Source organism: Capsella rubella, unplaced genomic scaffold (genome assembly GCF_000375325.1).
Source record: "Capsella rubella cultivar Monte Gargano unplaced genomic scaffold, Caprub1_0 scaffold_1, whole genome shotgun sequence".
Lineage (NCBI taxonomy): Eukaryota > Viridiplantae > Streptophyta > Magnoliopsida > Brassicales > Brassicaceae > Capsella > Capsella rubella.
This window is the reverse complement of record NW_006238923.1, coordinates 11,985,820-12,002,814: the sequence shown is the minus strand read 5'-3', so window position 1 is coordinate 12,002,814 and position 16,995 is coordinate 11,985,820. Positions and strand designations below refer to the sequence as shown.

The 16,995-nt window shown below is 35.7% G+C and overlaps 6 protein-coding genes, 1 long non-coding RNA gene and 1 pseudogene across 9 annotated transcripts; 1 reads left to right on the top strand and 7 right to left on the bottom strand.

Annotated features, from left to right (window-relative positions):
* The first annotated feature begins 458 nt into the window (after window positions 1-458).
* LOC111832349 (putative F-box protein At1g31090) lies at window positions 459-1,631 on the top strand. Its single transcript, XM_023788653.1, has 2 exons — window positions 459-942; window positions 1,219-1,631. Exons 1-2 carry the CDS (start codon window positions 459-461, stop codon window positions 1,629-1,631), a joined length of 897 nt encoding a protein of 298 aa, XP_023644421.1.
* A 210-nt stretch (window positions 1,632-1,841) lies between these two features.
* LOC17897005 (pentatricopeptide repeat-containing protein At1g34160) lies at window positions 1,842-3,713 on the bottom strand. Of its 2 annotated transcripts, XM_023790113.1 has the most exons (3): window positions 3,533-3,678; window positions 2,266-3,426; window positions 1,842-2,191 (listed from the first exon to the last, which is right to left on the bottom strand). In XM_023790113.1, the coding sequence occupies exons 1-3, from the start codon at window positions 3,676-3,678 to the stop codon at window positions 1,882-1,884; spliced, it is 1,617 nt and encodes a 538-aa protein (XP_023645881.1). In that variant the 3' UTR covers window positions 1,842-1,881. The 2 variants fall into 2 exon arrangements, with proteins under 2 accessions (XP_023645881.1, XP_006307085.1); XM_006307023.2 differs by having other exon boundaries at window positions 2,266-3,713.
* A 921-nt stretch (window positions 3,714-4,634) lies between these two features.
* On the bottom strand, window positions 4,635-5,813 carry LOC111832348 (putative F-box protein At1g30920). The gene is made up of 2 exons (XM_023788652.1): window positions 5,322-5,813; window positions 4,635-5,045 (listed from the first exon to the last, which is right to left on the bottom strand). The coding sequence occupies exons 1-2, from the start codon at window positions 5,811-5,813 to the stop codon at window positions 4,635-4,637; spliced, it is 903 nt and encodes a 300-aa protein (XP_023644420.1).
* An 849-nt stretch (window positions 5,814-6,662) lies between these two features.
* LOC111832347 lies at window positions 6,663-7,825 on the bottom strand (annotated as a pseudogene).
* Window positions 7,826-9,783: 1,958 nt separating this feature from the next.
* On the bottom strand, window positions 9,784-10,959 carry LOC111828583 (F-box protein At1g31080-like). The gene is made up of 2 exons (XM_023776875.1): window positions 10,652-10,959; window positions 9,784-10,441 (listed from the first exon to the last, which is right to left on the bottom strand). The coding sequence occupies exons 1-2, from the start codon at window positions 10,957-10,959 to the stop codon at window positions 9,784-9,786; spliced, it is 966 nt and encodes a 321-aa protein (XP_023632643.1).
* A 991-nt stretch (window positions 10,960-11,950) lies between these two features.
* LOC111828584 (F-box protein At1g31080-like) lies at window positions 11,951-13,144 on the bottom strand. Its single transcript, XM_023776876.1, has 2 exons — window positions 12,864-13,144; window positions 11,951-12,635 (listed from the first exon to the last, which is right to left on the bottom strand). Exons 1-2 carry the CDS (start codon window positions 13,142-13,144, stop codon window positions 11,951-11,953), a joined length of 966 nt encoding a protein of 321 aa, XP_023632644.1.
* Window positions 13,145-14,534: 1,390 nt separating this feature from the next.
* LOC111832346 (putative F-box protein At1g30920) lies at window positions 14,535-15,698 on the bottom strand. The gene is made up of 3 exons (XM_023788651.1): window positions 15,337-15,698; window positions 15,106-15,225; window positions 14,535-14,994 (listed from the first exon to the last, which is right to left on the bottom strand). Exons 1-3 carry the CDS (start codon window positions 15,696-15,698, stop codon window positions 14,535-14,537), a joined length of 942 nt encoding a protein of 313 aa, XP_023644419.1.
* A 427-nt stretch (window positions 15,699-16,125) lies between these two features.
* On the bottom strand, window positions 16,126-16,995 carry LOC111828630. 2 transcript variants are annotated; one of them, XR_002832437.1, is made up of 3 exons: window positions 16,935-16,995; window positions 16,408-16,493; window positions 16,126-16,280 (listed from the first exon to the last, which is right to left on the bottom strand). It is a non-coding gene; the product is annotated as an uncharacterized LOC111828630 (long non-coding RNA). The 2 variants fall into 2 exon arrangements; XR_002832438.1 differs by having other exon boundaries at window positions 16,823-16,989.

Here is a 16,995-nt window from a genome sequence, read left to right as displayed (position 1 = left end):
CATTTTGTATTTGACGGATTTGGTTAATGACATTCAAACCCGTTTAATTGCTCCGTTTGGCGATTTAACGATGTGCCTAAATTGGCAAAGTCAATTAAAATTTCATATTAAAGAGAGAGTAAACAGAAAGTTTGTGATTTAAATCAACAGTTGGAAAGTTCGGGATTTAAACCAACGAAATCGTACTCTCCAGGATTTTTATGGCATTTTTCCCAATGTTTTATAGTTTGTCTTTGTGGTAAGTATCAGGGTTTTTATTATGATTGAACTAGGGTTTTGTTTTGGTAAAACCGATCAGTTTCAGTTTTAACTCGGTTTAAATCCAAACAGAACCGAGGGATGCTGATCGGTTTATGCCTTGAAACCATTATTTATTTGGGAATCAAGCCAAACCTGAAAACTCCATAATCCATCCATTGAGTCTCTCTCCGTCAGATAAGCAAATACAATACACGATCATGAATAAAGGAGAAAACTCAGACTCCATCCCTATTGATCTCATTCTTGAGATACTCTCGAGATTGCCTGCAAAGTCAATCAAGAAGTTTCAGTGTGTGTCGAAGCTATGGCGTTCCTTGCTTTGCAAGCCATACTTCACCGAGTTGTTCTTGACTAGGTCATCGTCTCGTCCACGTCTCTTAATTGGGGTCAAACAAGACAGTGAGTGGTTTTTGTTTTCGTCGCCTCAGCCTCAGAATCCATCCTCTCCTGTCGTCTCCGCTGATTCTCACATGAAGATCTTTTTTGACTTAAAGTACTATGAAAGTTGTAGGTATGCCTCTGGTTTGCTCTATTTCCCTAGTCTACGTACATCCAAGGAGTATGATAATGATACGAATAAAATACATGCCATATGTAATCCTAGCACAGGACAGTTTGCGATCTTACCTGAACCTAGAACAAACAGAGGGTGTGGTGGCTTTCTCGGGTTCGATCCGATTGGCAAGCAATTCAAGGTTTTGGTCAATGGTCGTTATGTCCTAACATTAGGAACTGAAAAACTGAGTTGGAGGCTCATCCAATGTCCGTTTATTCCTTATAATGAATTTATAGGTAATGGGATATGCATCAATGGAGTTTTGTATTACGTAAGTTACAACGGGGATTATTGGTTAAGTTGCTTTGATGTTAGGTCTGAGAAAGTTAAGTTAGTTGGTGCAAGCACACTTGGCTATATTCATTGGCAAACTAAATTGATAAACTATAAAGGTAACTTAGGATTGGTTAATACATGGCATATTTATTGTGGTGGATTTCCCCTTGATTTACGTATGTGGGTTCTTGAAGATATTGATAAACAGAAAATTTCTGCATATGACTATACTTTAAGGACTGATAATGGTATAGTCTTTAAGGATGGCGACTATATTTCTGTTGTTAGGGCGACGGCTTCTGGTGAAATTGTTTTAGTGAAGAATAGTGCATATGAACCGTTTTATGTTTTCTATTTTAATCCCGAAAGGAACACTCTCCAAAGTGTTGAAATCCAAGGTGTTCGACAAGAAGGGAAAGAATGGTCTACCCATCATCAAGAAGTTCACGTCTTTGTAGACCATGTAGAGGATCTTAATTTTGATGTTATGAAAGCAATAGATGCTGCATCATCTATAAGCCAGGTCAACATCATCTGAAGAAGACCATCAAACGTGAGGATGGATATATAGTTGCGTCTAAAAGCGTCAGCAAATCTGATCGTCTTGTTCTGTCTCGATTGCTTCATGTTTTAATAATTTTAACGATTCAAGGGATGACACTTTTTTAAGTTTTATTTTGTGAACAATAACTTCTCTTCGTCCTCTTGCAAATTATCATAAAAGAAAAAAAAAACAAGAACGCCGCAAGAGCATAATCATCACCACCCTCTTAAGTAACTTTGTAACATCACCAATAATCTTTGCAAGAACAAGAACCATCTTTGAACCTATGAAATCGAACTCGATCCCTAACAATGATCTCTCTATTATAAATCTTTGATATATGTTTGAAAACAACGTGACAGTCCCCACAAATTCTCAGGTTCTTTATAACTCTCACTGGACTCTCCTCTTCCGCACTATCTATCATCATTAGTCCGTAAGCCACTGCCAATTTCTCGCTGTGATAGCACAAAGCGTTCTCTTTCTCTTCTTCTCCAATGTCGTGCAACACGAGTCCTGTCTGCGCTACGTATCCATCCTCCCTTATCTTGAACCTAACCACATCAACCAAAACCCGTTAAGAGTAAAATCCAAAAGCATTAGAGCTGTTATATTTTGTTTGTGATACCTGATCTCGTCGATCTTCTCATAAATCTCTCTCCACTGTTCATGGATTTTGTCACTGTTGTAGAATTTATGAATCGTTCCTTTGGCTTCTATGTAGCTAAGACCGGGGATTTTCTTCACTTGTTTGGTCTCCATATCATCTCTCACTCGTCCTACGTCCTTCCACCGTCCTTGCGCTGCATAAACGTTGGATAGCAACACGAAATCACCGTCGTTGTTAACACCCATTTCCATCACTTTCCTCGAAGCTATCTCAGCCATTTCGACATTCTTGTGAATCTCTGACGCTCCAAGGAGGCTCTGCCACAAAATAGGATCCAGAATCATCGACATCGAGCATATTATATCGTACGCTTCTCTCAGCTTTCCTGCACGGCCTAACAGATCAACCACACAACCGTAGTGCTTCATATTAGGCTCGACTCCGTTCCGAGCCATGTTGTTGAACACTGATGTCCCGTAATCCACTAATCCTGCGTGTCTGCAAGCGGTTAAAGCAGCTAAGTACGAGACATCATCAGGCTTGATACCATTCTTCTCCAATTCCTCAAATATCTCTATCGCTCTGTGTGCTTCTCCGTGCACCGCAAACCCCATAATCATAGTGTTCCATGTAACAACGCTCTTCTTCCCCGTGATTTGATCAAACACTTCAAAAGCTTTATCAACAAACCCGCATTTCGAATACATATCGATAGCCGCGTTGTTAACAATCACATTATGATCCAAGTTTGCATTTTTAAAGTAACTATATATCTTTTCACCTTCCTTAATAGCACCCAAGTGAGAACAAGCTCCCAAAGCAGCAACAAAAGTCACTTCATTTCTCCTAATCCCTTCCACTTCCATTCGTTTATACAAATCCAACGCCTCGTTCGCTCTATTCCCCGATACTAACCCCGAGATCAACGCATTCCACGACGCAACATCTCTCACAGACATTTCATCGAACAACTTCTGCGCACTAACCAAATCTCCATTTTTAGAGTAAGCATCAAGCAACGTAGTACAAAGAAGCGCATCAGCTAAAAACCCACGACTACTAATCTGACCATGAATCTGAACCGTAGCTAAAGAACAAAGCGCACGCGCACAAGCTTTAAGAGTGAAAGAACAAGTCAAAGCATCGACTCTACACAGAGCAGACGACGACGAAGACTGCCGCAACATGGAACGATACCACGAAAACGCGAGAGATGGCTGAGAACTAGCGGCGAATCCGCGAATGATCGCGTTCCAATCATTGGTAAAAGGTTTAGGAATCCGCCGGAAGATTTTTACGGCGAACGAAAGGTCTCCGAAGGGCGAAACTGCGCAGCGATCGAGAAGACGAGAACGGAGGAAGGAAGATTGAAAATGGCCGGCGGTGAGGAAATGAGATTGGAGTTGTTTGATCTGAGAGAAGGTGACGCATCTCTGTATCATCGTCTCCATGTAAACACGAGCCATTCCATTGACAAGCGCGCTTCACCAAATTAAAATTGGTACAAGGGATTTAATTGATCCGGTTTAGTTTTGCATACCGAAACAAATTTAAACCGAAATCAAAACCAAACCACTAGGCTACCAAATTGTTATAGAGGTCACACTAACACTTCCAGGCAAAATATATATATTTTTTTGAATCTCATACATTCTCTTAGTCCCAAGAGCATGTTATATGGTCTCGTCCTAATCGCTATTCGAATCGGCGATCTCTAAGATTTTGCCAGAGATGTTTACCAATCGAACTACTATCACTTGTAAAATTGAATCAAATAAAACTTCCTGGCAAAATACTTTAACTCTTATGTTTATTAATATCAAGAAGTCAACTCAACTTGAATTTTTAGATTACATGACGTTAACATATAGAGGTGACTTGTTGCTGCAGGTGAAGCAAGGGTGATGATCTTCTTTACATGACGACATGACGTGCTTAGCTTTGTTCTGGTCGGCTTATAGATGTTGCAGCATCTCTTGCCTTCATAACATCAAAGTTAAGATCCTGATCTACATGGTCTACAAAGACGTGAACTTCATGAGAATCATCACACCATTCTTTCCCTTCTCGTCTAACACCTTGGATTTCGACAATTGGGAGAATGTTACTTTCGGGATTAAAATACAAAACATAAAACGGTTCGCATGCATTATACTTCTTCACCAAAACAATTTCACCAGAAGCGGTCGCCCCAACAACGCCAAAGTAGTCGCCATCCTTTGGACTTTATCATCATCAGTCTTTAAAGTATAGACATATATATATTCTGAAAGACGCAGAGCATGATCAGATTTGCTAACGCTCTCATACGTACCACGATCTTGTTGCATGTGAGCAACTATCCTCACTTACTAATCATCTTCAGATGATGTTGATGTGCTGGTCGATCAGTTTATAGATGATGCAGCATATATTGCCTTCATAACATCAAACTTAAGATCCTCTCCATGGTCTACAAAGACGTGAACTTCATGATGATCGTTAGACCATTCTACCCCATCTTGTCGAACACCTTGGATTTCAACACTTCGGAGAGTGTTTCTTGCGGGGTTAAAATATAAAACATAAAACGGTTCACATGCATTATACTTCTTCACCAAAACAATTTCACCAGAAGCAGTCGCCCCAGCAACGGAAATATAGTCGCTATCCTTAACGACTTTATCATCATCAATCTTTAAAGTATAGACATATGCAGAAAATTCCCGTTTATCGATATCCTCAAGAACCCACATATGTAACTTAAGGGGAAATCCACCACCATAGTCTTGCTCCCTATTAATCAAACCTAATTTACCCTTATAGTTTACCAATTTAGTTTGCATATGAAAATAACAGTCTTTGTTTGAACCTACAAACTTAACTTTCTCAGACCTAACATCAAAGCAACTTAAAAGATAATGCTCCTCATAACTTTTTCTTTTTCTTTTGTTGTAACTCATATAATACAAAACCCCATTGATGCATATCCCATTATATATAAGTTTACGAAAAGGAATTGAAGGACATTGGATGGTCCTCCAACTCAGTTTTTCACTTCCTAAAGTCAGGATATAACGACCATTGACCAAAACCTTGAATTGCTTGCCAATCGGATCGAACCCTAGAAAGCCACGACCCCCTCTGTTCGTTCCTCTAGGTTCAGGTAAGATCGCATACTGTCCCGTGCTAGGGTTACATATCGCATGCATTGCATCGCCATCCTCATATGATGTACGTATATTAGGGAAGTAGAGCATACCAGAGGCATAGCTACAATCGTCGTTGTAGATTGAGTCAAAAGACATCTTCTTATGAAAATCAGCAGAGACAACAAGAGACGATGGATTCTGAGGCTGAGGCGACGAAAACAAAAACCACTCACTGTCTTGTTTCACCCCAATTAAGAGACGTGGACGAGACGAGGACCTAGTCATGAACAACTCTGTGAAGTATGGCTTGAGAAGCAAGGACCGCCATAGCTTCGACACGCACTGAAACCTGGCGATTGACTTTTCTGGCAATCTTGAGAGTATATCAGGAATGAGATCAATAGGGATGGAATCTGAGTTTCTTCGTCTTTTCATGTTTGTGTTATCTCTTTATTAATTCTATGGAGAGAGACTAATATATAAATAAACCCTATCACTTGTGATCTATGGGTTTGGCTTTGTTATTATTATTTTTTCGGGTGAATTGGCATATTGGACACTTTCTTCAAACTTATTCAGAATTATGGAAACTATACTATTTAACATTTAGACCTCTTCGGTTCCGTTCCATTCAAGCCGACTAAAAACTAAAATAGATCGGTTCACCAAGTAGAACCTTTCATTATATTAATCACAACTATAAACATTTGAAATATCTAAAAGTATAACCAAGAGTTTGAATTTTTAGATTTTATACTGAATCATATCATATCCTTATAATAAATAATATGGTTTTTTCAGGATAGGGATTAATTAGGATTCAAAGACTTGGTAAATTACTTGGAAAATTTATCACTCTTCTTCCAATTTAGCAAATGTTATATATATAGATGCAGTTATTTTTCATACGATATTTAGGGATTATAACAACGGTTGTATTCGGGTATCATCTAGTCATGTCAACAGTTTGAAGCACATTGTTTCTCAGAAAATAACTTTGGATAAAGAAAATTAAAGTTATATATCTCCCAAGTAACCCAATTAGGACAAGAACACGATAACCCCTGCATAGTTCCAGTTCTTGCTTTTTAGCATCTGTCTCTATAGCCACACACACACACAAAAAAAACATTGACAATGGTTTTAATCTGATTTAACGGACATGGGACACAACCTTAAATTCAAATTAGTTGGGGATATTCTTGAAAGACGCAGAGCATGATCAGATTTGCTAACACTCTCATACGTACCACGATCTTGTTGCATGTGAGCAACTATCCTCACTTAGTGATCTTCTTCAGATGATGTTGACCTGCTCGTCGATCGGCTTACATTAGATGATGCACCATATATTACCTTCATAACATCAAAGTTAAGATCATCTACATGGTCTACAAAGAAGTGAACTTCATGATAATCGTCAGACCATTCTACTCCTTCTTGTCGAACACCTTGTATTTCAACACTTCGGTGAATGTTCCTTTGGGGATTAATATAGAAAACATAAAATGGTTCATATGCATTAATTTTCACCAAAACAATTTCACCAGAAGCGGTCGCCCCAGCAGCCCAAAAGTAGTCGCCATCCTTAACGACTTTATCATCATCGGTCCTTAAAGTATAGACATATTCAGAAAATTCCTGTTTATCGATATCTTCAAGAAGCCACATATGTAAATCCACCACGAGAAGTCTGCTCCGTATTAATCAAACCTAATTTAACGTTATAGTTTATCAATTTAGTTTGCCAATGAAAATCAAATTTTCTGTTTACAAACTTAACTTTCTCAGACCCAACATCAAAGCAACTTAAGAAATGATGCGGGTAGTCACTTAAGTAATACAAAACCCCATTGATGCATATCCCATTACCTATAACTCTATGAAAAGGAATTGAAGGACACTGGATGGTCCTCCACCTCAGTTTTTCAGTTCCTAATGTTAGGATATAACGACCATTCACCAAAACCTTGAATTGCTTGCCAATCGGATCAAACCCTAGAAAGCCACCACCCCGTCTATCTGTTCTAGGTTCAGGTAAGATCGCATACTGTCCCGTGCAAGGGTTACATATGGCATGTGTTTCATCATCTGAGGTACTCATACTCATACTAGGGAAAATAGAGCAAACCAGAGGCATATGTACAACGATAGCTTAAGTCAAAAGAGATCTTCGTATGAAAATCAGCTGAGACAACAAGAGACGACGGATTCTGTGGCTGAGGTGACGAAAAAAAAAACCACTCATCTTCTTGTTGGACCGCAATTAAGAGACGTGGACGAGACGACGACCTAGCCAAGAACAACTCGGTGAAGTATGGCTTGCAAAGCAAGGAACGCCATAGCTTCGACACGCAGTGAAACCTAGCTATTGACTTTTCTGGCAGTCTCGAGAGTATCTCAGGAATGAGATCAGTTGGGATGGAGTAGTTTCCTCGTCTTTTCATGATTGTGTTATATTTGCTCATCGGACGTACGGAGAGAGACTATATATAATAAATTAATAACCTGGCGCTTGGGACTTGCGACCTATTTTGTTACATTTGTTAATTTATTTCAAATTTATTTGGAATTTTGACACTTTACTTTTTAATATTGTAGTTATTAAGATCTTCCTCTATATTAATATAATAGTAAAATACGATCTTTACTTCCAAGGACTTTCTCATGAATTTCCATAAAATTTGTTTTTAGTTCATCCATCATATAAAACTATTACAAAATTAATTGGTTCAACAAATATTTGAACCAGACAAATACAATATAGTAACATCAACATTACATGATACTACTTTATATTTTTTATACTTAATTTTATTTATTTTATATTTTTAAACAAAGTTTTTGATATGTTATGTTAGTTATAGTTATTATCGATGCTTGTTATAAGGGTAATAATTTATTATATCATATAAAAATTTACAGTTAACTCGTCACACTTGGAACAAATATTTTAAATATTTTGTTTGAAAAGAACAAAATTAGAGTATTTTTAATTTTATTTTTATCTAAGATTTTTATGATACTTTAAAAAATATTAAGTTAAATTATTTTTACATGTTCCAAATTAAAAGATTTATGAGTTTATTGTTGTATATAAATTATACATTGTATATATTTAAATTTTGACCCGTTATTTTTAAAAATAAAAAAGGGTAGATATAAAAATAGCAAAAGAAAGGGGTATTTTTAAAAAGAGACATATCAAAAGGGGCATTTCTAACAATTTCTCAACTTTTATTGAAGTATTACTAAAATTATAAATTATATATAAATTTAAGTTTGAATTGTTGACCTGTTACAATTTTATTTTTATAAATAGAAAATTTTATATTCGTTTTCAAAAATTCAAATCATGGCATTTGTAGAAAACAAATCTACATTTTTATTATTATATAAATGATAAGATGAGTTATTTGTTTTTGAAACGGAAGCAATTCACGGATAGTTAACCCCGTCTTTGCAATTTTAAGAGAAACTAAACGTCGTGTTTAAACCGGCTAAGTCAACAAAACTTAGCTATTTTACGGAAAAGTCAACAAAACTTTGTGATTAAAATGACTTCTTTAAAGTTCGGGATTAAATCGTCCCAAATTTGAAAGTTTGGGATTTTTATGACATTTTTCCCAAAGATGAAAGGTGAAGTTTAATAATTAATAAGAAAATAATATGATAAGTTAGATGTATTTTATGTTTATTTTGAGGTCATTGATTTATAAAAATAATAATAAGGTATTTTCGTTTATATAATTTAATTAAATTGAAAAAATTAGTATTTCACATTTTTATCCTTAATGATTATTACTAATTCATTCTTTAAAACCTAAATTTGTAATGACATTTGAATGTAATTACATACCATTTGTGAGGTTTCTTTTATAATGTACTTCCTTTTTAATAAAAAGGATTATATTAATGTACTTCCTTTTTATTTTAATAAAAAGGGGATTATATACTTATATCTATCATCATACCACAAACAATGAATAATCCCTATACATATCTACAATTTTATGCTCAACGAACTCTCCATATACATGTGGTAAAATACAACGACGAATGTTTTATATTAGAGTGAAACAATAAATAATGGACATGTGGTGTACCACGGAGTAAATTCTAGTTAAATCTTAAACTCTTAATAATAAACCTACCCCTTGAAAATATTATCTTGAGTAAAAGTTTGGGATGTTCGATGAGTACCATGATATTGGCTTTGAAAACCTTCTCTTTGTTCTTCATTTTGGTTTGTTGTAGCTATTCTTCTCAAAACTATCTCTTTTATTTCAATATGTCGCTGAACCAGTTACAAAACTCAAATCTAACTTGAAAAAGAAACAAAAAAAACTTATTTTCATGCGAGCTACGTAACACGATCTTGTTGCATGTGAGCAACTATCCTCACTTACTGATCTTCTTCAGATGATGCAGCATATATTGCCTTCATAACATCAAACTTAAGATCCTCTTCATGGTCTACAAAGACGTGAACTACATGATTAACCCCTTCTTGTCGAACACCTTGGATTTCAACACTTCGGAGAGTGTTTCTTTCGGGGTTAAAATAGAAAACATAAAACGGTTCATATGCTTTATCTTTTCCCAAAACAATTTCACCAGAAGCTGTCGCCCCAACAACGGAAATATAGTCGATATCCTTAACGACTTTAACATCATCAGTCCTTAAAGTATAGACATACTCAGAAAATTCCCGTTTATCGATATCCTCAAGAACCCACATATGTAACTTAAGGGGAAATCCACCATGATAGTCCTGCTCCGTATTAATCAAACCTAATTTACCCTTAAAGTTTACCAATTTAGTTTGCCAATGAAAATAGCAATCTTTGTTTGAACGTACAAACTTAACTTTCTCAGACCTAACATCAAAGCAACTTAAAAGATGATGCTCCTCGTAACTTTTTCTTTTTCTTTTGTTGTAACTTATATAATACAAAACCCCATTGATGCATATCCCATTACATGAAAGTTTATGATAAGGAATTGAAGGACATTGGATGGTCCTCCATCTCAATTTTTCAGTTCCTAATGTCAGGATATAACGACCATTGACCAAAACCTTGAATTGCTTGCCAATCGGGTCAAACCCTAGAAAGCCACCACCCCCTCTGTATGTTTCTCCCGGTTCAGGTAAGATCGCATACTGTCCCGTGCTAGGGTTACATATCACTTGCCTTACGTACTGTCCCATCTCCTTTGAGAAACGTATACTAGGGAAATAGAGCAAACCAGAGGCATATCCACAACCATTGTAGATGATTCTCTCAAAAGAGATCTTTGTATGAAAATCAGCGGAGACAACAAGAGACGACGGGTTCTGAGACTGAGGCGACGTAAAGAAAAACCACTCAGCGTCATATAGCTCTTCGACCCCAATTAAGAGACGTGGACGAGACGACGACCTAGTCAAGAACAACTCGGTGAAGTATGGCTTGAGAAGCAAGGAACGCCATAGCTTTGACACGCAGCTAAACCTAGCGATCGACTTTTCTGGCAATCTCGAGAGTATATCAGGAATGAGATCAATAGGGATGGAATCTGAGTTTCCTCGTCTTTTCATGTTTCTGTTATCTTTATTCATTCGACGGAGAGAGACTAATATATATATATATATATAACTAACCCTAGCACACTTGCGATCTATGCAAAACCAAATCAAAGGTTTGGTTCATTTGGTTTGGTTTCGTTATTAAGAAGCCATAAACCGATCAGTATCCTATTGTTAATTCTTTTCGGTTCCGTTCGGACTCAAACCGACTTAATTACAACTTATATATGTATATATATATATATCATCTCACCAAATAAAAACCCTTATTATCAATTACCAGCTATAATTACTTAACATTTGAAATAAACTTTTATATATCTAAATTATAATCAAGTTTCAAGAGTTTGAACTTTTGTAATTCATACTAAATCATGTTCTCATAAATTCTAATAATATGAATTCAATATATCGTACCCATAAAACAATCTCAATTCTTTGATGGTAGCTAACGTGCTCCTTACACTTCAATTACACTTCAAAACTAGTTTAAGAACCTAAAACATTCAATTCCGAAGTATCGGTGTGGATTATTTGTGTCTTGTAGTTTATAGGGTTTTTTTTTTTTTTTTTTTTTTTTTTTTTTGGCTGCATGGCTTTTACATCATTATCAAGCACTTACACAGCTTTTTAGATAACATCTAAAACAAATGAAAAAATTCTTGTTCATCATTATCGTCTAGTGCATAGTCCGCTCTTGCGGCATTCTTATTCATAAAATAAAATAAAAAAAGTCTCACCCCTTGAATCGTTAAAATTATTAGGGCATCAAAATCGTCAAAACACGAAGCCTGTAAATGAGAAGTGCAAATACTTCTCAGGCAAAATAGCTATAAGACTCAGCGTTTTAATTAGATAACACAATGAGCAGAAGGTTAGAAGAGAAAATACAACTTCTATGCAATCGAGACGCATAGCATCATGACCAGATCTGCTAACTCTCTCAAACGTAACACGATCTTGTTGCATGTGAGCAACTATATATCCTAACTTAACGATCGGCTTATAGATGTTGTTGTTGCTGATGTTGTTGTGCTGGTCGGCTTATAGACGTTGCAGCATCTATTGCCTTCATAACATCAAAATTAAGATCCTCTACATGGTCTACAAAGACGTGAACTTCTTGATGATGGGTAGACCATTCTTTCCCTTTTTGTCGAACACTTTGGATTACAACACTTCGGAGAATGTTCCTCTCGGGATTAAAATAGAAAACATAAAACGGTTCAGTTGCCTTATTCTTCACCAAAACAATTTCACCAGAAGCCGTCGCCCCAACAACAGAAATATAGTCGCCATCCTTAAAGACTATACCATTATCAGTCCTTAAAGTATAGTCATATGCAGAAATTTTCTGTTTATCAATATCTTCAAGAACCCACATACGTAAATCAAGGGGAAATCCACCACAATAAGTATGCCATGTATTAACCAAACCTAATTTACCTTTAAAGTTTATCAATTTAGTTTGCCAATGAATATAGCCAAGTGTGCTTGCACCAACTAACTTAACTTTCTCAGACCTAACATCAAAGCAACTTAACCAATAATCCCCGTTGTAACTTAAGTAATACAAAACCCCATTGATGCATATCCCATTACCTATAAATTCATTATAGGGAATAAACGGACATTGGATGAGCCTCCAACTCAGTTTTTCAGTTCCTAATGTTAGGACATAACGACCATTGACCAAAACCTTGAATTGCTTGCCAATCGGATCGAACCCGAGAAAGCCACCACACCCTCTGTTTGTTCTAGGTTCAGGTAAGATCGCAAACTGTCCTGTGCTAGGATTACATATGGCATGTATTTTATTCGTATCATTATCATACTCCTTGGATGTACGTAGACTAGGGAAATAGAGCAAACCAGAGGCATACCTACAACTTTCATAGTACTTTAAGTCAAAAAAGATCTTCATGTGAGAATCAGCGGAGACGACAGGAGAGGATGGATTCTGAGGCTGAGGCGACGAAAACAAAAACCACTCACTGTCTTGTTTGACCCCAATTAAGAGACGTGGACGAGACGATGACCTAGTCAAGAACAACTCGGTGAAGTATGGCTTGCAAAGCAAGGAACGCCATAGCTTCGACACACACTGAAACTTCTTGATTGACTTTGCAGGCAATCTCGAGAGTATCTCAAGAATGAGATCAATAGGGATGGAGTCTGAGTTTTCTCCTTTATTCATGATCGTGTATTGTATTTGCTTATCTGACGGAGAGAGACTCAATGGATGGATTATGGAGTTTTCAGGTTTGGCTTGATTCCCAAATAAATAATGGTTTCAAGGCATAAACCGATCGGTTTAACCAAAAGAAAACCCTAGTTCAATCATAATAAAAAACTGTTAAATATTTGGAACCAATTTTCATATATGTAAATTATTTTAGAAAAGGAAAATTATATAAGAATATTTGAATGCTTTGTCGTTTGAAGTCTTTTTTTGGATTATGGTTTTCGATTTTAGAAATTAGGATTTTAGTTTTCGGTTTTAGATTTTACAAAATTATAAGAGAAAAAAAATATATTAAATGGAATATATAGAGAAAAAGTTGAAAACCAAAGCATATAAATAAGAGAATATGAGTAGTGTGCGCCAAGTCTCTCAGATATATATATTTTTAATAATAAAAGTTATTTTAGTTGTTTTTAAAATATTATAATAAAAAATTTAAACCAGTTAAATGTTAACATATGTACAGAAAGTCTCTTATAAAATTTTAAAATTTCTCAAAGGAGAACCGATTTACATTAATTTATAGTATGCATTATCCCTTCTTTTTCCAATTTTTTCTAATTTTTTTTGGTAAAGGGTTTTCTAAAATAAAACACTAAAAAGAATAAAAAGAAGTAATATAGAACTATTAGAACTAGAAATATAAGAAATAAACTAGTAACTAGGAAACTTGAAAACAGAACCTAATCTATGTTGAATATGCACATTTAAAAAACAGATGATTTCGCCATTCGTGAGCTAAGCCACAAAGTAGACAAACGATCAAGAGTAGAATTACGATTGAGTATAAACAACCAAGAGATTATACATGCAAAAGAAAATTTAGCAAATGTTATACGAATCCAGTTTTTTCATACAATATTTAGGGATTATATATAACAACAGTATTATAAAAGTATTAGCAAATGTGTTCAGGTATATATGGTCTAGTAATATCGGAAACAAACATAGTCAAGGAAACACAAGAATATTATAAAAATCTCAGAAAAAAACTATCAATAATAAATTAATTTTTTTCTCCCAAGTAACACACTTAGCACATGAGCAAGCTAACCAAAAAGAACACGAAATCTGTAACTGAGAAGTGTAAGACTCAGAGGAAAAATAGTTTATAGACTATAGATTATAAATATTAAGAAGATCACAACTTCAGCCATGACTCTGACTTGAATTAAAAACTTAACTTCTTAAGAACTTTATAGATTGCAATTTACAGAGAGATGAGAGCATTTAAGTGATTTGGGGGAGCAAGGGAGGCTATCAAAATTTGTTAATACTCTCAAACGTACCTCACATGATGATCATCTTCAGATGATGTTGATGTGCTTTTGTTCTGGTCGGCTTATAGATGTTGCAGCTTCATAACATCCAAGTTAAGATCCTCTACATGGTCTAAAAATATTTGAACTTCATGACGAGCATTAATCCATTTTACTCCTTCTTGTCTAACACCTTGGATTTCAACACTTCGGAGAGTGTTCTTTTCGGGATTAAAATAGAAAACATAAAACGGTTCACATGCATCATCATAATCAGCTAAAACAATTTCACCTGAAGCAGTCACCCCAACAACCGAAAGATAAGTGATATCCTTAACAACTTTATTCTCAGTCGTCTTCAAAATGTAGTCATATAATTTAGACCATTCATTTTTATCAATATCCTCAAGAACCCACATTTGTAACTTAATTAGACCATCCGTCAAGTCGTGTTCAATCACACCTAATTTACCCTTATAGTTTACCAAATTAGTAGTCCAACTAAAATCGCATTCATGACCTACAACCTTAAATTCCTCTGACCTAACATCAAAGCAAATTATAAAACGATCCCTAAAAGGGTCTTGAGCTGAGTAATACAAAATCCCATTGATGCATATCCCATTATCTATAGGTGTATGATAACTAATATACGAGGGAGATTGGATCGTCCTCCAACTCAGTTTTTCAGTTCCTAATGTCAGGATACTATGATCATTGACACTATTGAACATGGCCAAAACCTTGAATTGCTTGCCAATAGGATCGAACCCCAAAAAGCCATGATCGCTTCTTCTGTTTGTGTACGTTTCTCTCGGTTCAGGTAAGATCGCACGCTGCCCGGTGCTAGGGTTACATATCATTTGCATTGCACGCTGTCTGATCTCCTTTGAGAAACGTAGAGTAGGGAAATAGAGCAAACCAGAGGCATATCTACAACCATAGTAGTTGATTGAGTTAAAAGAGATCTTAGTATGAAACTCAGCGGAGACAACAAGAGACGACGGATTCTGAGGCTGAGGCGACGTAAACATAAACACCTCAGCTTCTTGTTGGACCGCAATTAAGAGACGTAGACGAGACGATGACCTAGTCATGAACAACTCTGTGAAGTATGGCTTGCAAAGCAAGGACCGCCATAGCTTCGACACGCAGTGAAACTTAGCTATTGACTTTGCAGGCAGTCTCGAGAGTATCTCAAGAATGAGATCAATAGGGATGAAATCTGAGTTTTCCCCTCTATTCATGATTGTGTTATATTTGCTCTTGGGACGTACGGCGAGAGACTTTATTATAAGAGCATCAGCATTGGTGTAATACCAATCTTGGTCCCTCAATTTTTTTTATAATATTTAGATCATAGGACATTTTAAAATTTTGAGTGTAGGAGCATTGGTGTCTCATGTTATTTGTCCTTCTATTAAATTAATAATATTTTAAAATTTTAAAATTAATTTTTATAATTATATAAAAAACATGGAAATAAAACATAGATCATTCCATTCATTGGATTTTATTATTACAAAGTTTATAAAGTTGAAAAACAGAAAACATACAATAATTGACATTATTATTATAAAAAACATCAAGCATACAAATATTAAAATTAACAACATTGAATTCAGAACTTTAAAACTTAATTAGCAGGAACTTTAAAACTGTATTCACCTGTTGATGAATATGTTCTATTAACTACCCAATAACGCATGTCAAAGATGCCAAGATGAGAACAAGCTGTCACCTAGAGATCATACCTTGCTTATAAACAATGGTTCTACTTTCTGAGGGCTTGAAGCATCGAGGTTGAAGTAATCACTCCAACTCTTCCACTGAAACAAGACCAATAGGATTCCCACCAATAATTTCAGTTCGTTCTTGTTATAGCATATGGTCGAGCAGGACAACAATATTGTGAAACAAGAGGAATAAGTTGAGTGGGATGTTACAAGAACTCACCTTCCAGTCCAAATTTAGTGCCCTTAGGTAAACTGCACCACCGACGAGTGCAACATCCCGTAACACCACAATACCAACCAGTCCAGCTTCAGAGCACAAATGTCACATGCATCCACCAAAAATGGCTTTAGTATTAAAGTTTAAAAGGCAGTATTGCAATCTAGGACTCCATTAACTAACAAACGAAGCCAAGTTTAGCAATTAGTTAGTAAACTTAGTTAGGTTTCCTCTTAATATAAATACATGTAATCTGTATAAGAGGTATGTCCAAGGAGATCAACAGGACGATATTAATACATGTAATCTTCTTGATATAAATACATGTAATCTTCTGCACCATTGCTACTGCGACACACCCAATAAGAACCTGAATTTAAACATAAGTATAATCAAGAAAACTGAGATGAAATAAAACCTCACACATGTCTTCAGCTTGAAACGTAAAACCAATCTTAACCCCTAAACACATTCAGAGAACATCCAATAATGAGCCAAAACAAAACACATACTAGATCAAAAGACTATACCTTGTCTGCAAGAGGATCAAGGTACGAGCCAACAACAGAATTAATCTTCATCCTCCTAGCC

What these genes read in the sequence shown, in the direction of transcription:
- LOC111832349 (XM_023788653.1), top strand. Translation starts at nt 459, where the DNA reads ATGAATAAAGGAGAAAACTCAGACTCCATCCCTATTGATCTCATTCTT. An exon ending in TCTCGGGTTCGATCCGATTG is followed by an intron (nt 943 to 1,218) that starts GCAAGCAATTCA and finishes AAGGTAACTTAG; the next exon opens with GATTGGTTAATACATGGCAT.
- LOC17897005 (XM_006307023.2), bottom strand. Translation starts at nt 3,713, where the DNA reads ATGGCTCGTGTTTACATGGAGACGATGATACAGAGATGCGTCACCTTC. An exon ending in GAGAAGATCGACGAGATCAG is followed by an intron (nt 2,192 to 2,265) that starts GTATCACAAACA and finishes TGATGTGGTTAG; the next exon opens with GTTCAAGATAAGGGAGGATG.
- LOC111832348 (XM_023788652.1), bottom strand. Translation starts at nt 5,813, where the DNA reads ATGAAAAGACGAAGAAACTCAGATTCCATCCCTATTGATCTCATTCCT. An exon ending in CGATTGGCAAGCAATTCAAG is followed by an intron (nt 5,046 to 5,321) that starts GTTTTGGTCAAT and finishes GTAAACTATAAG; the next exon opens with GGTAAATTAGGTTTGATTAA.
- LOC111828583 (XM_023776875.1), bottom strand. Translation starts at nt 10,959, where the DNA reads ATGAAAAGACGAGGAAACTCAGATTCCATCCCTATTGATCTCATTCCT. An exon ending in TCTTTTGAGAGAATCATCTA is followed by an intron (nt 10,442 to 10,651) that starts CAATGGTTGTGG and finishes GGTCAATGGTCG; the next exon opens with TTATATCCTGACATTAGGAA.
- LOC111828584 (XM_023776876.1), bottom strand. Translation starts at nt 13,144, where the DNA reads ATGAATAAAGGAGAAAACTCAGACTCCATCCCTATTGATCTCATTCTT. An exon ending in GCTGATTCTCACATGAAGAT is followed by an intron (nt 12,636 to 12,863) that starts CTTTTTTGACTT and finishes GGTTTTGGTCAA; the next exon opens with TGGTCGTTATGTCCTAACAT.
- LOC111832346 (XM_023788651.1), bottom strand. Translation starts at nt 15,698, where the DNA reads ATGAATAGAGGGGAAAACTCAGATTTCATCCCTATTGATCTCATTCTT. An exon ending in ACTCTACGTTTCTCAAAGGA is followed by an intron (nt 15,226 to 15,336) that starts GATCAGACAGCG and finishes TCATGGCTTTTT; the next exon opens with GGGGTTCGATCCTATTGGCA. An exon ending in AGGACGATCCAATCTCCCTC is followed by an intron (nt 14,995 to 15,105) that starts GTATATTAGTTA and finishes CTTTGATGTTAG; the next exon opens with GTCAGAGGAATTTAAGGTTG.